Here is an 18,869-nt window from a genome sequence, read left to right on the forward strand (position 1 = left end):
TTAACATATAACACCAAGTTGAACACATTGCACAAAATATTAAAACTTTTTATTTATTACCATATTATTACAAAAAGTTGGTGAATTTTGAAGACCAATTCCAATGCCTTTTGCAGACATATTGCATATCATGCAAAGCTTTATTTGTATTATTACAAAAAATGGAGATATAAAATAATGAAAGAATATTTTACAAAATAAAATGACCAACAGGAAAACAATATTTATATTTTTATTTTCTGCATCCTATAAAGAATTAATTGTTAACACAGAGATATATCTCGCCTATTTGTTATTTTGATAATGCAAATGTTGAAATTAAAATAGCAATTCTTTAACATGTAAGTTATGCAAATATTCAAAGTCAATGAACCATGACTGAAGGTACAGAGCTAAACAATCTCCATGAAAATGAGATGTGCCAATGCTAATACAACTGCAAACCAAATACCATTGACTTTTCATAAGTAGTTCCCTTTCAACAAACCTAAACACAAACATTAACTTGTAAACTATGTAAAAGTTTCAAAGTCAATGAACCATAATTAGGGGGTGGGGTTATATAATCTCCATAGAAATGAAACTTGCAAATGCCAATACATTTGCATACCGAATATCATTGACTTAACATTAGTGGTTCATCTTAAACTGACCTAATCAAAAACTAATACATGTAAACTAAGCAAAGGTTTCAAGGTCAATAGACCATGACTGAGGGGTAAGGACCAAATATTCTCCATATAATTGAGATGTGCTCATGCTTATACAACTGCATACCAGTTATCATTGACCTACCACTAACAGTTCCCCTTAAACTGACCTAATCACAAACTAATACATGAAAACTAAGCAAAATTTTCAAAGTCAATAGACCTTGACTGAGGGGGCGGGGCCAAATAATCTCCATGGTAATGAGATGTGCCAATGCTAATACAACTGCATACCAAATATCATTGACCGTCCACTAGTGGTTCGCCATAAACAGACCTAATCACAAACTAATACATGTTAACTAAGCAAAGTTTCAAAGTCAATAGACCTTGACTGAGAGGTTGGGGCCAAATATTCTCCATGGTAATGAGATGTGCCAATGCTAATACAACTGCATACCAAATATCATTGACCTACTACTAGTGGTTCACCATGAACTAGACCTAATCACAAACTAATACATTGTTGACCCTGCGCCGCCGTTGCCGCCGCCGACGCCAGAAAAAGCATACCTATGTTTCGCTATTTGACTCCGTCAAGGCGAGACAATCATTTCATCCATTATCAATAGAATAATCATCAGGCTTTAAAGCCTTTGTTTTGTCACAGATACTTTGTTTAATGTCATTTTCACCATGTGCAAAAGTACATGTGACCTCTGTCCTGGGACATCCATCAGGATGGTTTGCATAAAACCAACATTGTAAAGTCTTAAAGTACTGGCTCTTATCTTTCTTTGACAGCTGTGACTTTTTACTGTATGGTTCATTAAGACTCAAGTCTCTTAACTGTACATTTCCACCAGATACTGTAATAAAATAATCAATGATAAGTATATAAATGTATAATGATGTATTCTTAATGGGGAATGTGTCCATGGGACACAGATGATGCCCCGCTAGCATATCATATAAAGTTATAAAGGGACATAACTGAAGAACAGTAAAAGTGACCCTACCCAAATTTGTACTTGATCTGAGTTTTGTGGTAATAAGTATTGTGTATAAGTTTCATAAAATTTGGTTGATGCAAACTTAATTTAGAGAACAGAAACAAAAATACAGCAGTTTTTCCATTTGTAAAGGGGCCTAACTCTAGAAAATTTAGTGACAACCCCAAAATTAAAACTTGATCTGTATTTTGTGGTAATAAGGATTGTGTATAAGTTTCATAGCATTTGGTTGAGGCAAACTAAAGTTAGAGAACGGAAACGAAAAATTCAGCAATTTTTTCGTTTGTAAAGGGGCATAACTATAGAACGGTTAAAGTGACGCCCCAAAAAATCAACTTGATAAGTGGTAATTAGCATTGTGTATAAGTTTCATAACATTTGGTAGAGGCAAACTGAAGTTAGAGAACGGAAACCAACTTTGGGACGTACGGACGTACAGACGAACAAGGGTAACACTTAATGCCCCCTCCGCTACGGCGGGGGCATAAAAATTAACAAATGTGGTATGATTGCCTATGAGACCCCTCTCCACCAGAGACCAAATGACATAGAAGTTAACAACTATAGATCAAGGTATGGCCTTCAACAATGAGCAAAACCCATACCACATAGTAGGCTATAAAAGGTCCCCAAAAGGTGCTTTTTTCAATATCCATTCATCTTTTGGTGTAAATAGAGGATTCAATGATTAATTTTCAATGCAAAAAAAACAAGGACAAAGAAGTATATATGATTGTGAAATTAAAACTGAATTTTTTGACATTTCTTTTATTCTGTTGTACCAATAGATGAATATAATATTCAGCCTGGACATTTAGCCACAGTTTTGTATTATCATGGAAGTATAATATTGACAGGAACACCAACAAACCGACTTCAAACGTTTATAGTGTGATGCCACAAAATCTTTTAAGTATCTGTTAAATAACTCGACATGTCATATCGATGCATGGGTTTAATTAAAACTTTTGGGAATGTAAGGCAGAAAGTCACAGGACAAAAACTCTCCGACAAAAAGTCACAGGACAAAAAGTCACAATTCAGTTTTGAGAATATTTTTTCTTTGAATAAGAAAACATTTATTTTTTAAAACATTTTTGTATTTGTCTTGAACTATTATATATAAGGCAACTTTGAAACCAAATGTATTCCAAAAATAACAACAATGATAAAATAATTGTTAAGAAAACTGTGAAAAAAGTGGCTTGGTACTTGGTGCCAATAAATATGTCCTTTGCATGATTAAAATTTGATAAATCTTCATAAATCAAGCTTATGAATAATTTCCATAACTGTAAAATGAATATAGACAATAAAAAGAATTTATTTTAAGAATTTGTTCCTATGTATTCAAACAATTATAAACATGGTCTTTGTGACTTTTTGTCCTGGGACTTTTTATCCTATCAAATTTGTGACCTTCTGTCCAGGGACTTTTTGTCCTGTGACTTTCTGTCAGCTATCATTTTGGAACCTCGTCATTGATCGTAATTACGGAATATACCGAAATAACCGGATGTGTACTTAATTGTCAGGGAAATGACAAATGTGTCAGTTTCTACAGGTTTTGCTGCGTTAAAACAAATAAAAAGAAAGAAAAGAAAACCCTGCGACTGTTTTCACAAAAAATCTTAAGGCCAAAATTCTCGCAAGTAATGAACATTTCAGTTTTAGTTACAATCAATTTTAATGGTAAGATTTTTATTCATGAGAGGGCTGCTGGCTAAACATGCACATATACATGCTAGGCTTCAAAATCATAAATTTCTTATAAAAAGTATTTATTTAATTATTACGGAGATTTACTGATTTAAAAGTTCCAAGGATTAAAACATATTAAACAAAAATAAAAATAATCTTATCTTCCTCCCAATTGCAATTAATTTTCATGTGGTATTCTGCTAAATATTGACTGATTTTTTAGATTTTTTCGGCTTTCACCATCTACTATTGAAAGGAACCAGGTGTTGTCATTCATGTAGCGATCTACAAATAACCATGGGACATCCGTGTTTATTTACATTGGTAGGTAGATAAGACATTCGATATCCAAACCACGACAAGAGTAGCATGTGGCGGCATCACAGATATCCAAAATAGGAGTTATCACGTACTTGACAAACTGAGTCGGAACCTTTTATTTTCTAAAGAAATCAGTGGGGTTGGGAATATACTAATTTTTCATTGGAGTTCCAGTCCATATAATACTTCCATGGTATCATATATGAATATTTTGTAGCTTCAATTTTTTATTATTTATTTTTTTCTGGCTTTTTGTTTTTTATTTATTTATCTTTAAATTGTATACAATGTATAATCAATTTACTATAAAGTCATTTAATTTGAAGTTTCATCATTTTTGTGTTATGAGAACAGTTATTGACATCTGCTTGCTTATTACTTTATGGAATAAATTATACTGATTAATCATAAAAATAACTTGAAGATTTTCTGCACCAAAAGCTGTCGGTTTAGAAAAAATTTGAAAATAAGCCTGAAACTTATTCTTGAATTAAAGATAATTTCTCTAGTATTTCTCTGACATAAGTTAAATATATTGAAACATTACATTCAATCATCACAATGATCAAATAAAATTCAAGATTACTTTGGTAATTTCCTGATGATTTCTTGTTTGAGTCTTAAGTTTCATACATTTTGTTTCAGAGAGTGAAGTCCTCTTAAAAATGAATATCATATTTCCCAAAAAAAATATGTACACAATAGATTACCTTAAACTTGGAAAGCATCAATTGGCCATGATAACTTTTAATGGTTTGCTCAATTCCCTGTGCCATGTCAAAACATTAAAGTCCTCTGACAATGATTCTATGCATATTTTTTTTTTATACCTTTAGCTGTATTTTTTTGGTTTCTTTGCATTGTTGTCTCATTAACATATTCCCTCTAATAACTCCCTTTATAAGTAGTATGGTTGATATATTTTCAAATACAACAATAATATATCTGGTTATTTGTATTCCCTGAAACTCATTTTTTAATAAGAAAAATAAGAAAATATAAATACCATGAAATATACTGTTATGATTTTTCAGTAAAGTCTGTAATCCCCCACATTCAGATTTCAGCTGTTTTAATACATCCTTGTCAAATAACTTGACAACTTCTCCTAATGGTATGGAACCTGCACAGTACAAATGTATAATAATTGAAAATTTTTATTTGACATCTATTATATATTTTATTTCTGATTCAAATATCCATTACAAAATTTCCAGACCAAAATATTACTAATTAAGACTTAAATTGGGTCTTAATTATTTTATATATGTAAAACTGAATTCAGAAGACAGTCTTTTCTGTGTAATTGACAAATATTAGTTGTAAAATAAAGCTAGTAGAAATGTGTAATGAAAGTTATTATTGTGGGTTGTTTGCTTATGAAGTCATAGCTGATTTAGATGATTATGATTAATTTTCATCATCTGAAAACATATCAAGGGTAGAAGATAGTCTTCTTTTTTTTACATTGATTCAAAACATTTATACTAGAAACTTTTGTGAACCACATTAATACGACCAACCTGATATTTTTAAAAAAACATAACTCAATATTTCCCCTATCCTCAAACTCTTCTTATTTATACAATGAATTATAGACCTATTGTATGCTAGAATCAATTTTAGAAGTATGATAAATCTTCTATGAGATTCTTCACATTCAGAGGCAAATATTCAGGACGAGAACAAATTCAATTTGTTTGATTGTTGCTTTTGGTTAAATAAATTTAAAGTTAAATACATTCAAGAAAGAACAAGTTAACAGTTGATTCAGTTGATTGGTCCTCTGAAAAAGAGTCTACACAATCTTGAAACAAAATTTTACAGAAAACAAAAATGACCTGGCACTGTGTGTTAGATGTGTTCCTTTATTGTCAATGTTTGCAAGGTTGGACAACTTTTAAATTTACATAAATCATTTGTTATGCTTTAGAAATTTGATAGAAAAATAGAGTGGGTTGATCTAATTTAAAATTGGAAATCACCTAATTGACTACTACCAAAATTTTCATTCATTTTTTAAATCTCTTATCAAATCAGTTTGGCTGAAATCAATTTAGTGATTTTTTAGGAGATGGTAAGTTGAAAACTTTAATGAAATTCAACATGAATATAATTGGACATAATGCTAAATGTTAATAATTGTCTCCCCTATTGCATGTGGAGAGCCATTGAATTTAATTTATATTATTTATAAAGAAAGAAAAAGCTTTCTCACCTCCTTTATGCCATATCCTCCCATCAGATAAATGTCTAACTTCAGATTTATCACAGTCCAAAACTTTCTTAAATACAGTATTTATTATTAAATTTTTGATATCCTTGTCAATATTCTGACAGTTCCGTGACTTTTCTTTACTCTGGTCCCTTGGCTCAAACTCTTTGGACCATTTTTGTCCATTGTCAAGTTTTTGGTATTTAGCACTAGGCTCGTATTCTGCTTCCGAGTTTGATGACTGATTGGAACTTGATCTTGTCCTGATATAAATAGATCTTTTATCATCAATTAATGATTCTTCTTTCTTAGGATATGTTCTGTCTTGCCCAATAAAACACACCTGCAATGGAATAAACTCTTCTAATCACATAATTCAGATATTTTTAATCTATAACCATGATTACCTAAGAATGGGATAGAACTACATGTAGGTTAATGGCTATTATATACTGATACAAGATATATGGCTCCCTTCAAGTGACAATAAACAGTCAACATAAAATAATCAAAGTGCTTGTGAGCACTGAGGGATAAAGATTGCTTTCATTTTGCAATTATGTGGATTTAAAATAAAACATTGAATTGTAATTAGACGGGCAAATTATAAATTTGAGCTGGAGTTATCTTCCTTTGTTCATGACTGTACATTTGTAGTTGAGTCTATTTTTATAACAGATTCATACACCATGAATTACATGTAATTTTCAATAAAGAAAAGTTTTCTTGACAAGTATTGTAATTCAAGTATAACATATCATTGCATGAAATTGACTGGATAGGATCTAAAGAATGATCACTTCACTGCACTATTTTGCTAGAACTATCAGAGGTAGTGATAAACCATGGAAGATTTAGATATCAAGCCAGTACCATTGTCGGGGCTAACTCAACTATGATAATCGTTTTACAGAAAGAACACAACCATACAGTTTAATGTTTACTTCATATATATCCGAGCTGCTAAGGCTACGTCCCGCATTGACGTCTACCCTAGATACAATTGGTAAAACGCGACTTCTTTACTTCTGCGGTATTCTCAACATTCTTCGGGCCGCTAAAAGTAAATATTAAAATTAAATTACAATAAAGTGAAAATGAATGAAAATTACTGTCTACCAAATCTAAAACTTTAACTGAATAACTTTAGCACAGTCATAAACTTCCAGATTAGTTATCTTCGATTAAATCACAATGAGTCTATCTCGTATACACAAATCACAGTATGTCTATATTTTCCGTGCACCTGTTCCTTCTTTCAATGAAATAGTATCATATTATAGGTTTTTGAAAGTAAGTCAATAAATCAAACATTTTCGTAACAGTCCATAATAAGTCACAACAGTTCATTAGATACGTATCATTCAGTCCATCTTTTAATATTTTCCCTGTCGGTTCTGCTTCCTCATCTCTCTCGATAAATCCGCGACATGTCTGTTCCTTTATAATTTCTTTTAAGCCAAATTCCTCTGATTTATTCAAAACCAGTACGTTCAAGATGCTGGATGTCATAGACGAACGTACCCTTCCTGGTTGTAAGGGTCCTGATAGTAAGTATCCAAGCTTTGACTTAACCGCGATTGGTCGGTCTCCTCTTATTACTTCGTCTTCGATAAAGCTCCAATAGTAGTCGGCACCAATAAGTAACGATATTTCAAAAGAATCGTCTTGAGTAACTGGATGAGCGAGTCTTAATCCTTTGAGATAATCCATATTTTGGTTTACGTACCGCATATGATTATGTATTGGAACTGCTATAGTAGGAACAATAAGGACTTCAATAGGAAATTTACGACTATTTTTGGTTTCGACAAATACGGTGGTTTTGCGTAGTTCTCTCGTGCTTGTGTTGTCCTTTCTAAATGCCAATAGGTGTACAACTTCAGCTCCTTCAGTTTTCAAATTCAATTTCTTTGCTAGATCATCTGTTAAAAAAGATCTTTGTGCACCCTCATCAAATAAAACATTCGTATCCATACATATATTACCTGACCATACAGGAGCTACAGCCGTTTTCAGTAGCACATTTGTACGCATCTGTGTCGATGAATGCAAAACTTTAGTATCTTCCTCGTTTACAGTGTCATTTATAAGATTGACGGGTGTAGATTGAATCTGGTTATTTGTTTTGCTTGTAATGAATGCTAAACCTTCACTGTTAACATTGCTACTTGCACTACATAGGCTGGAATGATGTCTCTGGTTGCAGTGTCGACGCGTTCGTTTCGATTGATACTCATTAGCATGATGATTACCTAAACAATTAAAACATAAATTATCACGTTTTACGATAGACATGCGAGCTTTATGATTACTAACATTAGTACAGTGTGCTGGTGCATGTATCTCTTTACAAAAAACACATGGTCTTTCTGTAATATTCCGGGGTTGGCTCTACGCGTTGTGTGATGTGTTTTCTCGCGGTGATTCTGTTCCTGTATGAAATGTACATGTAGATGCAGTTGCGAACTGACGGTCTAAAGACTCGAGATATGTACTTGTATTTTGTCCTACCTCCATGATTTGAATTTCATTCAATATGCTCCTTCTCAGATCTTTCAAATTCCAACTAGACGGTCCGTGTTCTCTGGCTAAGTAGTGTCACTGGGTAACTTTCTCATGATAATTGGTACCAGTAAAGTTCCATATGACGTCTCAGGTTGTCCGTGCGAATCTAAACCTCTTACGTAGGCTTCTCATCGGTCATAAAATAATCTTAAGCTTGACAAGGTGTATCGTGGTTGGGTAATATCTAAAAGTGCCTGTAAGTGGGCTTCCGTAATTCGGTGTGTTGTCCAAACCGTTCCTTGAGTACATTTATAGCCTCCATATAATTTCCGTTTGTAAGCACAAATCCTGTAATCATATTCAATGCCTCGCTTTCAAGTTGCGATTTTAGATAATTAAATTTCTCAATGTTTGTCAAAGTAGGATTGAAATGTACAGCAGATTCGTACAAGTCCCAAAACGTTTGCCAATCTAAAATGTTGCCATTAAACTTCGGTAGTGATAACTTGGGTAAACAATGGTTACTAGTACTAGCTATATTTTGTGGAGCAATATGGCCTGTATCAGAGCCATTGTAGCTTGTCTGTGGTTGAGCGGCGGATGAAGCATAGAATGGTGTTGCGTTTTGAAAGTTATCAACATTTGCCGGGCGGAAAGAAGGGCTTTCTACATTGAGTACTTGATATGAAGATTGTGTTACATTGGAACTTGGTGTACGATTTTGACCAATTTGTATGAAATTACGAAAATGTCTAAGTTTAGTATCTAAATTATTTGAATACTCATCTGTATCTACTATTTCACTTTCAACGTTGTCTGAATCCGTTGCTTCCAATATCTGTTCGTTCAGTTTTTCCAACAATTTCTTCTTTTGCGTAAGATTATCGTATGTTGCAAGTAGTTCATCTCTGTCAAAGTCCGTGTTTTCCTTCAACTCCTCAAATTTTCAGAAAAGTCTCGTCACTGCACTTCTATTTCCAGTACTTATATTCTTTAACTTCTCCATCTTCGATGTTATCCTTTGGTTATGGCACCATAAATGTCGGGGCTAACTCAACTATGATAATCGTTTTATAGAAAGAACACAACCATACAGTTTAACGTTTACTTCATATATATCCGAGCTGCTAAGGCTACGTCCCGCATTGACGTCAACCCTAGAAACAATTGGTAAAACGCGACGTCTTAACTCCCGCGGTATTCTCAACAACCATAGGGTTTTCATTGCATTTCATGCAATCTTTACCCAAAAAACACATTTGATGAAAGATTCAAGTTGAAGACCAACACTTTTCTGTATGTCAGTGAAACCCATTTCACAAAAAAAATCTGACAAGAAGAAATACTCTTGAATATTTCATTAAAACTTAAATAGAGGTCCAGGTGCATCAACAGGGTTATATCTCCTGCCACACATGTATCATCAATGATGCAATTCCAAGGTCATATACAGTAGTTATTATCAAAGCCAGCAACACGAAATTAATGGTAATAAATTCAGATGGATGGAAGTGAACATGTGGAATTTATGACAGAGTTATATCAGACTTACTCGCTTAGTGGATGGAATCCTCAGAGTATCCTCCTCCACATTAAATCCACAAACCTCTCCGACCTCCTTCACAAAATTTAAATATGTTCTGTAATTACTTAGTCCTTGCTGTTTACCGCTGAACTTACAATCAAAGTCATAATGACAGCAAGGTAACACAAAATATCTACATGTGTAACTTGATCTAAAATGTATAAAGTGTTTATTTTTAAATCTTATGCAAATTATGTTATGGTACAAAGGAAGAAATAATCGACAAAACATCTTATTCTCCCAGCAGAAGTCTTTCTTGTGTTAGTCAGCACCTCAGCTAATGAGGTTCAACAGCAAAATGTGCCACACATAGATAATTTTTACCTTATGAGAAATAGGTTTAATAACTCTTAGGAATTGGGTCTCTTAATATCAACGCTCACTATTTTAAAATTTCAATATTAATTATAAACTGACCAAAGGCTCATTTATTATTATATTTAAATAAAATAACATAAGATGATGTCCAATTCTCACTTTTTACAAAACCTATAATTAACTTTTTTGTACATTTTGAGCTCATTGTATGGGATCTGTTCATAGTTGAATGTTCAGTAACTAGATCTCTTATTATTAACTTCTGCTAACTGATTGTTCATGAGTTATTTCACAATAACAATTTCCCCATATCTATTTGTTCAGAATTTGAATTTAAAAAAGAAAAACTTAAGTTTAGAATAGTTACATTAATGGTGGTAAATATACTTGTACATACATACATGTACTTAACTTTTAAAGTTTTTTTTATCTACATGAGATTCTGTAATTTTCTACATGTATATGGAATCATGATTCAAACAATAAAGGATATCTTTGACAAGATTACTTGTTATCTATATTTTCTATGTCAACTAAATCAAATAAATGGAGTGATTTGTTATTTTTCAGTGTAAACAGTCAAGGGTATAACTCTATAGGGTTATTAGAGAAAACATCATATATGTGTTATTAAATATACTTTCATGAGTTGTCTACTCTTTACTCCTTAAATTTTCTTAATCTGTAGTAACATGTTTTTATTATTTGTCGAATAAATCATAAATATTCTAATTTTTAGTGGGCACTTGGGAATTCTTGAAACTTTGCACAGTAACTTAATACATAGCCTTGATAACTAATTTTCCAATTAAATTAACACATTTTTTATCAACCATGGTAAATCAATGAGACAAGGCTTTTAATGGATAAACTTAGCTGTAATAACAAGGCTTAGTTATTACAGGCATGTAACTTATTATATGATACACTTGAGAATTACTTGGAAGCTTGCACAGAACCTCATTACATGCTCTGATCATTATTTCTTACAATAAATTAAAATACATATGTGATTAAGCATGATATATGTCTGAGCTAAGGCTTTGAAGTGATGTAGCGAAGCTGTAATAACACCCTTTAGTTATTACAGGCATATTTTTTCTGTAATAACATAGGTGTACTATGCATTATTGGCAAACTATGAACTGTTATATCGTTCTATAGTTTAGTATGTATTTACTGGGGTATACATAAAGACAATAATAATATCAATAGAACTTGTATACATTTTAACAAAACAAAGGATGTATATTTCCCCTTTGAAACATATAACATACATATGCTATCAGTTTTTGGATTTTTTAGTCCACAACAACAAATGTATGTTATTTTTCTCTAATAACCCTATAGAGTTATACCCTTGACTGGTAAAGAAAGCTTCAAAAATTTAAGATTTTTTTCCATGTCTCAATTTTCAGTTAAGGAGAAACCATAATCAGATGGAAGTACACAGTTGTAATACATGATTTTATTGTTAGGAAAATATTATTCTTTCATCAAGTACCTTGCTGCTATTACAGGAATCCATGGTGTCAACTCATCACTATGGTTACCAATCAGCCAATCGTACTCTGGGAATGTATTTTCTGCAGAGGGTGTTACAGTGACCTCCTTTTAAAAAAACAAGATGTCATTATGCCGGACCTGAATGGGGTTTTTCATAAGACTCTAACAGATATGATTCAAAAGAGATTCTAAAATGCTTTGTCTGATCAAAAATCCAATATTTACTGAATGACAAACATTTGGGACTGCTTATGGAAACTGAAAATACTACCAAAAAGATTCAGTGTCCAGGGTTAGTTTAATAACATTAACTAAATATGCAGTGTTCTCCGCCAGAGCCTTTTAGCATCACAATAATGATGTAAAAGATAATTAATGAGGAGAACTTTGAAATATGAACTTACCTTTAATACTGTCTCCTTTCCATACATGTTCCAAATCTTCCGTTTTCTTATATCCAGTCCTATGCCTGCATGCTGAAATAGAAATCATAAAAACTTTCTTTTAAATTAGAGGCAAAAACTGACATTGAATAAAATTGAGAATGGAAATGGGGAATATGTCAAAGAGAAAACAACCTGACCAAAGAGCCGAAGGCCACCAACAGGTCTTCAACGCAGCAAGAAAATCCCACACCCGGAGGCAGGCCTCAGCTGGCCCCTAAATAAAAATGTGTACTAGTTAAGTGAAAATGGATGTCATACTAAACTCCAAAACATATAAATGAACTAAAATAAAACACATACAAGACTAACAAAGGCCTGAGGCTCCTGACTTGGGACAGGCGCAAAAATGAGGCGGGGTTAAACATGTTTTGTGAGATCTCAACCCTCCCCCTATACCTCTAGCCAATGTAGAATAAAGAAACACACAGCAATACGCACAGGAAAAGTCAGCTTAAAAGAAGTCAGAGTCCCATGTCAGAATAGGTAACAAAAGAAACTAAGCAAAATGACAATGATACATAGATTAACAAAGGATTACTAGCAGTTAATGACATGCCAGCTCCAAATATTGTTTTAAGAAATATCATCTGTATATATGTTAACAATACCAAAAAAAAAACCCAAGATGTATGATTAGGTTGATAATGATATATATATGTTGAAACCAATTTTTATTTAAAAATAACAATGATATCGAAAGTTAAGATTAAATGTAATCAAAAGATTTGAAAACTTACAGATTACACACACTGCACAGAGATAAATGTGCTCTTCATTGGCAAATTAAAAATGTATTTCCATCAAAAGGAAAACAACTCTTACCTACCATGACCTACCGAATTGAGACTTATTACCGGATTTGTACTAACATTAGCAACACAACGAGTGCCATATGTGGAGCAGGATCTGCTTACCCTTCCGGGGCACCTGAGATCACCCCAGTTTTTGGTGGGGTTTGTGTTGCTCAGTCTTTAGTTTTCTATGTGTTTTTGTACTATTGTTTGTCTGTTGGTCTTTTTCTTTTTAGCAATGGCGTTTGTCATTTTATTTTCGACTTGAGTTTGAATGTCCCTTTGGTATCTTTTGCCTCTCTTTTACAAAAAGATTTCTAATTACAAAGTAAATTACTGAATTTGCAAATAAACTATTAATCTGACTATATAGTATATGAGTTAAAACCCTTGTCTACATTTTATAATGACTATGTCACTTACACCTTCAGAAGCCAGTAAATGTACCAGTAATCCATTACCACAACCTAGATCTACAAATGATTGTAAACATTCTAACTTCTTCTTCTCTCTTTCTTTCTTCCATAAAATCTAAATGCACGACAAACAATTACAATGTTATCATTGTTTTTTTTAATGGCTTACGATTTAAATAGGAAGGTGCTAAGGAACATGTAACTCAAAACAAAATAATGGAAAGGATTCCTTGAAAGCCTGCTCTTTCATAGCAATAAATACAGAAACTAATACTGCTGATGGAAAAACACATCCAAAACTTAAAAAAATTACCAAATAATAAATGATAAATTCATTTTTAAGACTTCATACCTGAACTTATATGAACATTTGAAAATTTAAATTAAAATTAAAATGATTTTATACATGTATCGTTTTTATCCAATATTAATATACAACAGGGACAGGAAATTCGTATGTTTCCAGATCCCTGTCTGGGTTTGTACAGGGTGTTACTTATACTCCCTGTATGAAAGGTTAAAAGATATAAGAATTTACGTAATGTTTAAAATGTCTCTCTGTATGTCATTTTTGTTCTCCCCTCACAGTTTTTGATATTTACAAATTTCAAATATGCATTTTTTCATCAAATCTTAATGGACAAACTCAGGAACGGTTTTCCACTAGGGGTACTTTTTTTTAGGTTACAGATTGGTCCAGATGCCATTTTCAAGTATGCTGATAAGACACTGCAATTTATACAGACAGGTGTTAAATTTCAGAGTAAGCCAATAAGATAAAGTACTAGTCTTCCAAGGATGAAGGTGTTTTGTCTGCATTTCTTAATAATATAAGCAGACATAGCCAAGACCATGTTTTAGTATTTGAAACCCCATGCATCAACATAGCAGGCACATACATGTAACTTCATGACGAAGAATCTATGCAAATTTGGTTGACTTCTGTTTCAAGGATTTGAAGATTAATGATTTGTGATGTGGTCAAAGCAGATACAAGATAACAGAAGTGATCACTTTGTGTCGCCACAGATCTTTCGCCTGACAAGCACCACAATAATTAAACTGGTTCTTATTTACATTTCATCAAATTTATACAATGAAAATAGTACACATAGTGCCCAAGTGCAAAATTACAAAAATGTAGGATGACTGATTATAGTTAAGTTAAGCATTCACCTTATGAATAAATAGTTGATTGCTCTATGTTTATTCACCTTACTTACAAGTAAATATGAAGCAATGGCAATATCTTCATAGACAAACTTCTGAGGATCTGTACTTTCTGGCCAGTTCTGAAACAAAACAGAAACTCAATAATTTCAACTAACATGATTAATTTTTATGTGTTTTTCTGGAAAGCTTTAAATTCACATCAAAGTTCTCAACAGAATTTGAAGTAGACATATCTCCTTATTTTTATATAACGATCAAGTCAGTTTTTATTGGTGGAGGAAGCTAGAACCACAACCTTCGACAGGAAAATATGTCAAGAGGGAAACATTCAGCCTTGATAATAGACAGGTGTCCATTAAAATATGACAAGCTCTTCTTAATTGTTCTGAGTTTACCTGCTGGAATTTTTTTTTATTATGGACAACAGGATGTATTTTCCTATTTATCTTATAACATGTATCAATATACAGTTCATATATATTTTGGCAAAGCTATACAAAGTAATTGTATATCTACCTGTACAAAATATTTTCCATATTTTTCCTTCAAATATTGATATTTCTGGCTATATTCTTCAATAGGTATCAATCTAAGGGAGGTAACTGATGTCTTCAGTTTAGATTCAGCACTCCAGTTACAGAGTTTAGGAAGTAGAGTGTTGGTCATCCATTCAAAAGTTCCAAAGTCATCACTGCTTACTTCTTCTGAGTCTTGTAATTTCTTTAGCTGAATTCTGAAAATGAGAATAGCACCTTATGATTTCAGTTCTATCAAAGCACTTTTCTGAATCACTTAATAGGCCATATTTAAAAAAATGTTGGTTTGCCATTGCCCGAGTGCCATAAAAAAAATTGGGTTTGTAGGTAGGGTTTTTTTTTTTAATTATAATGGACTATTTAATAAACTCAGTAAAAGAAGTTGTCTTTGTTCTCTAAGGTGAATTTTTTTAGTTGTATAACTGTCAGTAACTTCTCTGAAAGTGCAGTATAAATTTTAAGTCTGAGGAATGTGGGATACATACATGTTTCCTGTGTATAGTTCTTGGTAGCATTGTTGTGGTGTCTTATACTTGTGTCTCCATGCAATGAAATATAACATTTTTATACCAGAAATGCTCAAACCCAAACACTTAAAAGCCAATGATTGTTATCTACATGGATATGTGAGCTGCTTATGACCAAAAATGACATACAAAGAATAGACAAATCAACTTGAGGTAAGCTTTACCAATACTTATACAATTATCATTGAATTACCATTAGTTGTTCCCCATAAACCTATCTTGTTTAACCCCGCCACACTATGTATGTGTCTGTCCCAAGTCAGGAGCCTGTATTTCAGTGGTTGCCGTTTGTTGATGTATATCATTTTTGTTTTTTGTTCGTTGTTTTGTACATAAATCAGGCCGTTAGTTTTCTTGTTTGAATTGTTTTACATTTGTCATCTGGGGCCTTTGTTAGCTGCCATTTCATTTTTTATGTTATAAATATTTTATAAGGAAAAATCGCTACCGAAAATATGAATGTGAGTTTTTTTTATTGCAAACTGGATACTGTCACATTTTTTGCATTAATAAAAATACAAATCTATTGCAATAATTTCTGAATTTACAGTAATATTATTTTCCTTTAATTTAAAGAACATTGTATAGTATATAATAATTCATTTACACATACATAACATAGTATACTATTCATTTTGCTATTTCTTGGTTATGATGAATTAAAAAAAACTGTTTTTGTCCAAAATTGTTCCTTTTTCCCCAGCTAATAAAAACCAGCCTATTTAAACATGTATAAATTAAGAAATATAGATTCATATGACAATTTAAAACATACTTGTTACTTTCATCAGATCCTTTTATAAACACCAACTGATAAGATGAGGGTTCTGGGATGTCCAACTTGGAATCTGCTCTTGATATCTTATAAAATGATGCTATAACACAGTTTTCCTTGTCTACAAATGTAATTATATAACCATGACAAACAATTTATGCACATTCATTTATTTATGCCACATTCTCAATCAAATACATGTAAGGTAAACACATGTATTGATTTGGCTTTTTCAAATATTGGTTGGTTGATTTTTTGTTTTATAGTGAATCAGGGCATATTGTGAAGGCTGTACAGGGGCATATACATTGTGTAATTGCTTACATTCATGTGAGTTAGTCTCTACTTGAAGTTGTCTCATTGGCAATCACACGACGTCTCCTTATTTTTGTAGGAAAAGTGTTTTTACATTAGTAACTCAGAACATGGAGATAATTTCAGTCATACAAACTCTCAATATTATTTGATACACACCAGGTATCCCAATCCAAAACCGCTGAAGGATTTGAATCCCGAGGAGAAATTAATGAAAAAAATAAAATCTGGATCCGATTCCCACAGAGGAATGATGCTCCATGGGAATGACGGAATCAGATGTTTTTAATTTGATGTGGTGACCCCCTCTGACTAGTAGATCAAGGCAGAAAATATAGAAGTTTGAAGTTTAAAAATTAGTTAAAACTTTTAAAAATTAACACAGTTAAGTGTCCGGTAATTCCGCCCATCGGGTAAACCTATCAACTCCCATTTACTTAAGTAATAATCCATATTGTCACTTCAGTGAATATTTTGTCTGCTATTTTATGCATACATTGTAGGAAATGTACTTATCCTCACTGCATGTCAACTGTTAAAGAAAAAGCCTTTATTATGAAAATATTGAGTAATGTATATAATACAGTTTGTAAAGCTAACGATAATCATATTATTGCTTTCAAAAGTCATTTCTGACTTAAATTTTCTTTTTTCGATTGTCTGGAATCCCTTTTTTAGTGGTCTATTAATAAATCACCATTTTCCTGTCATAATTATGTGATAAACTGGCCTTTCATATATATTAACTGCGCATGGGCAGATTTACTGGACAAACACATTTCCGATAAAAACACAGGTGACCCACTTGTTTTGTTGATTTTAAAATTTATTTCAGATATTTTATGGGAAATGAGACAAACTACTCAAAATTGAGTTGTCAATGAATCGATTTATATTAAATCTGATACAATTTGTATATTGCCATATGTATATAATTAAGCAGAAATACATACAAAGTCTTATGTGGGCGGAGTTACCAGACTGAATTGTATATATATATATATATACATATATACAAATCTAAATTGAAAACAACGTTCAAACCTATGATTGCGTTGGATAAAAACTGCAATTTCTATACGTGTGCATGCAAAACAAATTTCTTGATAGAGGGGTCTAAATACAGCACAAACAACATTTTCCAAAAGACCAAAAAAGTATATTTTAACAAAACGCATTTGACTAACAGGTCGAACAACAGATGTTCTTAAATATATATATATATATATAAAAGTCTAAATTGAAAACAACATTCAAACCTATGATTGCGTTAGTTAAAAACCGCAATTTTTATACGTGTGCATGTAAAACAAATTTCTTGGTAGAGGGGTCTAAATACAGCACAAACAACAATTTCCAAAAAACAAAAAAAGTGAAAAAGTCTATTTAACAAAACGCATTTGACTAACAGGTCGAACAACTGATGATATATATATATACATGATTAACACATACTTTCAACAACAATTATTTCAGATTGTGGACCATGACTCATGTCCTTTGCAGATTTAAGAATCAGCTTTCTAGAGATAACTGCCACTTCATTTTCTGTGATTCCTTGCAAATTATCAATTTCAAGCAAATCATGTTCTCTATATCCATTACTTTCAAGATTATCAGTATCAGGAATGGTAAGTTCTGTTAACTTTGTTTGTAACTGCAGATCCTCAATAAAAGCAAAGTAATCAATTTTTGCTCCACAGAGCCGACGATTCACAACGTGCGGTTTGTTTATCCACACGGTAAGAGAACTGATGAAGCCATATTTTGTGCCGTCTGTATTTTTTTCAGAAACCAGAGTAAAGGTCTTGGTGTTAAACATTATACAGTATTTTGTATATTTTTTAACTAGTTCTTCTTTTTCGGTTACGCTGTTCTACCCTATAATGAAAGATTCCATTGTCTTGATCATATATATGTTCATTTGACTTCTTTTCTGTTTTTGCGAAATTACATGGGCGCAGCCATATTGAATATAATAAAACACAAATCATCCTCGGTACCGACAGAAATTATTCCGTCAGGCAAATCGTTTAGACTTCAATAATCTGTTTCACCAATGAAAACCACAGG

General features: G+C 32.3%; 1 protein-coding gene across 1 annotated transcript; it reads right to left on the reverse strand.

Moving 5' to 3' along the window:
- Positions 1–32: 32 nt before the first annotated feature.
- Positions 33–18,751, reverse strand: LOC127710740 (probable tRNA (uracil-O(2)-)-methyltransferase). Its single transcript, XM_052216693.1, has 11 exons — positions 18,252–18,751; positions 16,482–16,602; positions 15,160–15,376; positions 14,694–14,762; positions 13,478–13,585; positions 12,222–12,293; positions 11,816–11,922; positions 9,961–10,144; positions 5,904–6,243; positions 4,692–4,808; positions 33–1,519 (listed from the first exon to the last, which is right to left on the reverse strand). The coding sequence occupies exons 1-11, from the start codon at positions 18,616–18,618 to the stop codon at positions 1,266–1,268; spliced, it is 1,956 nt and encodes a 651-aa protein (XP_052072653.1). The 5' UTR covers positions 18,619–18,751; the 3' UTR covers positions 33–1,265.
- Positions 18,752–18,869: the final 118 nt, after the last annotated feature.

This window comes from Mytilus californianus, unplaced genomic scaffold (assembly GCF_021869535.1).
Source record: "Mytilus californianus isolate M0D057914Y unplaced genomic scaffold, xbMytCali1.0.p SCAF_8, whole genome shotgun sequence".
Classification (NCBI taxonomy): Eukaryota; Metazoa; Mollusca; class Bivalvia; order Mytilida; family Mytilidae; genus Mytilus; species Mytilus californianus.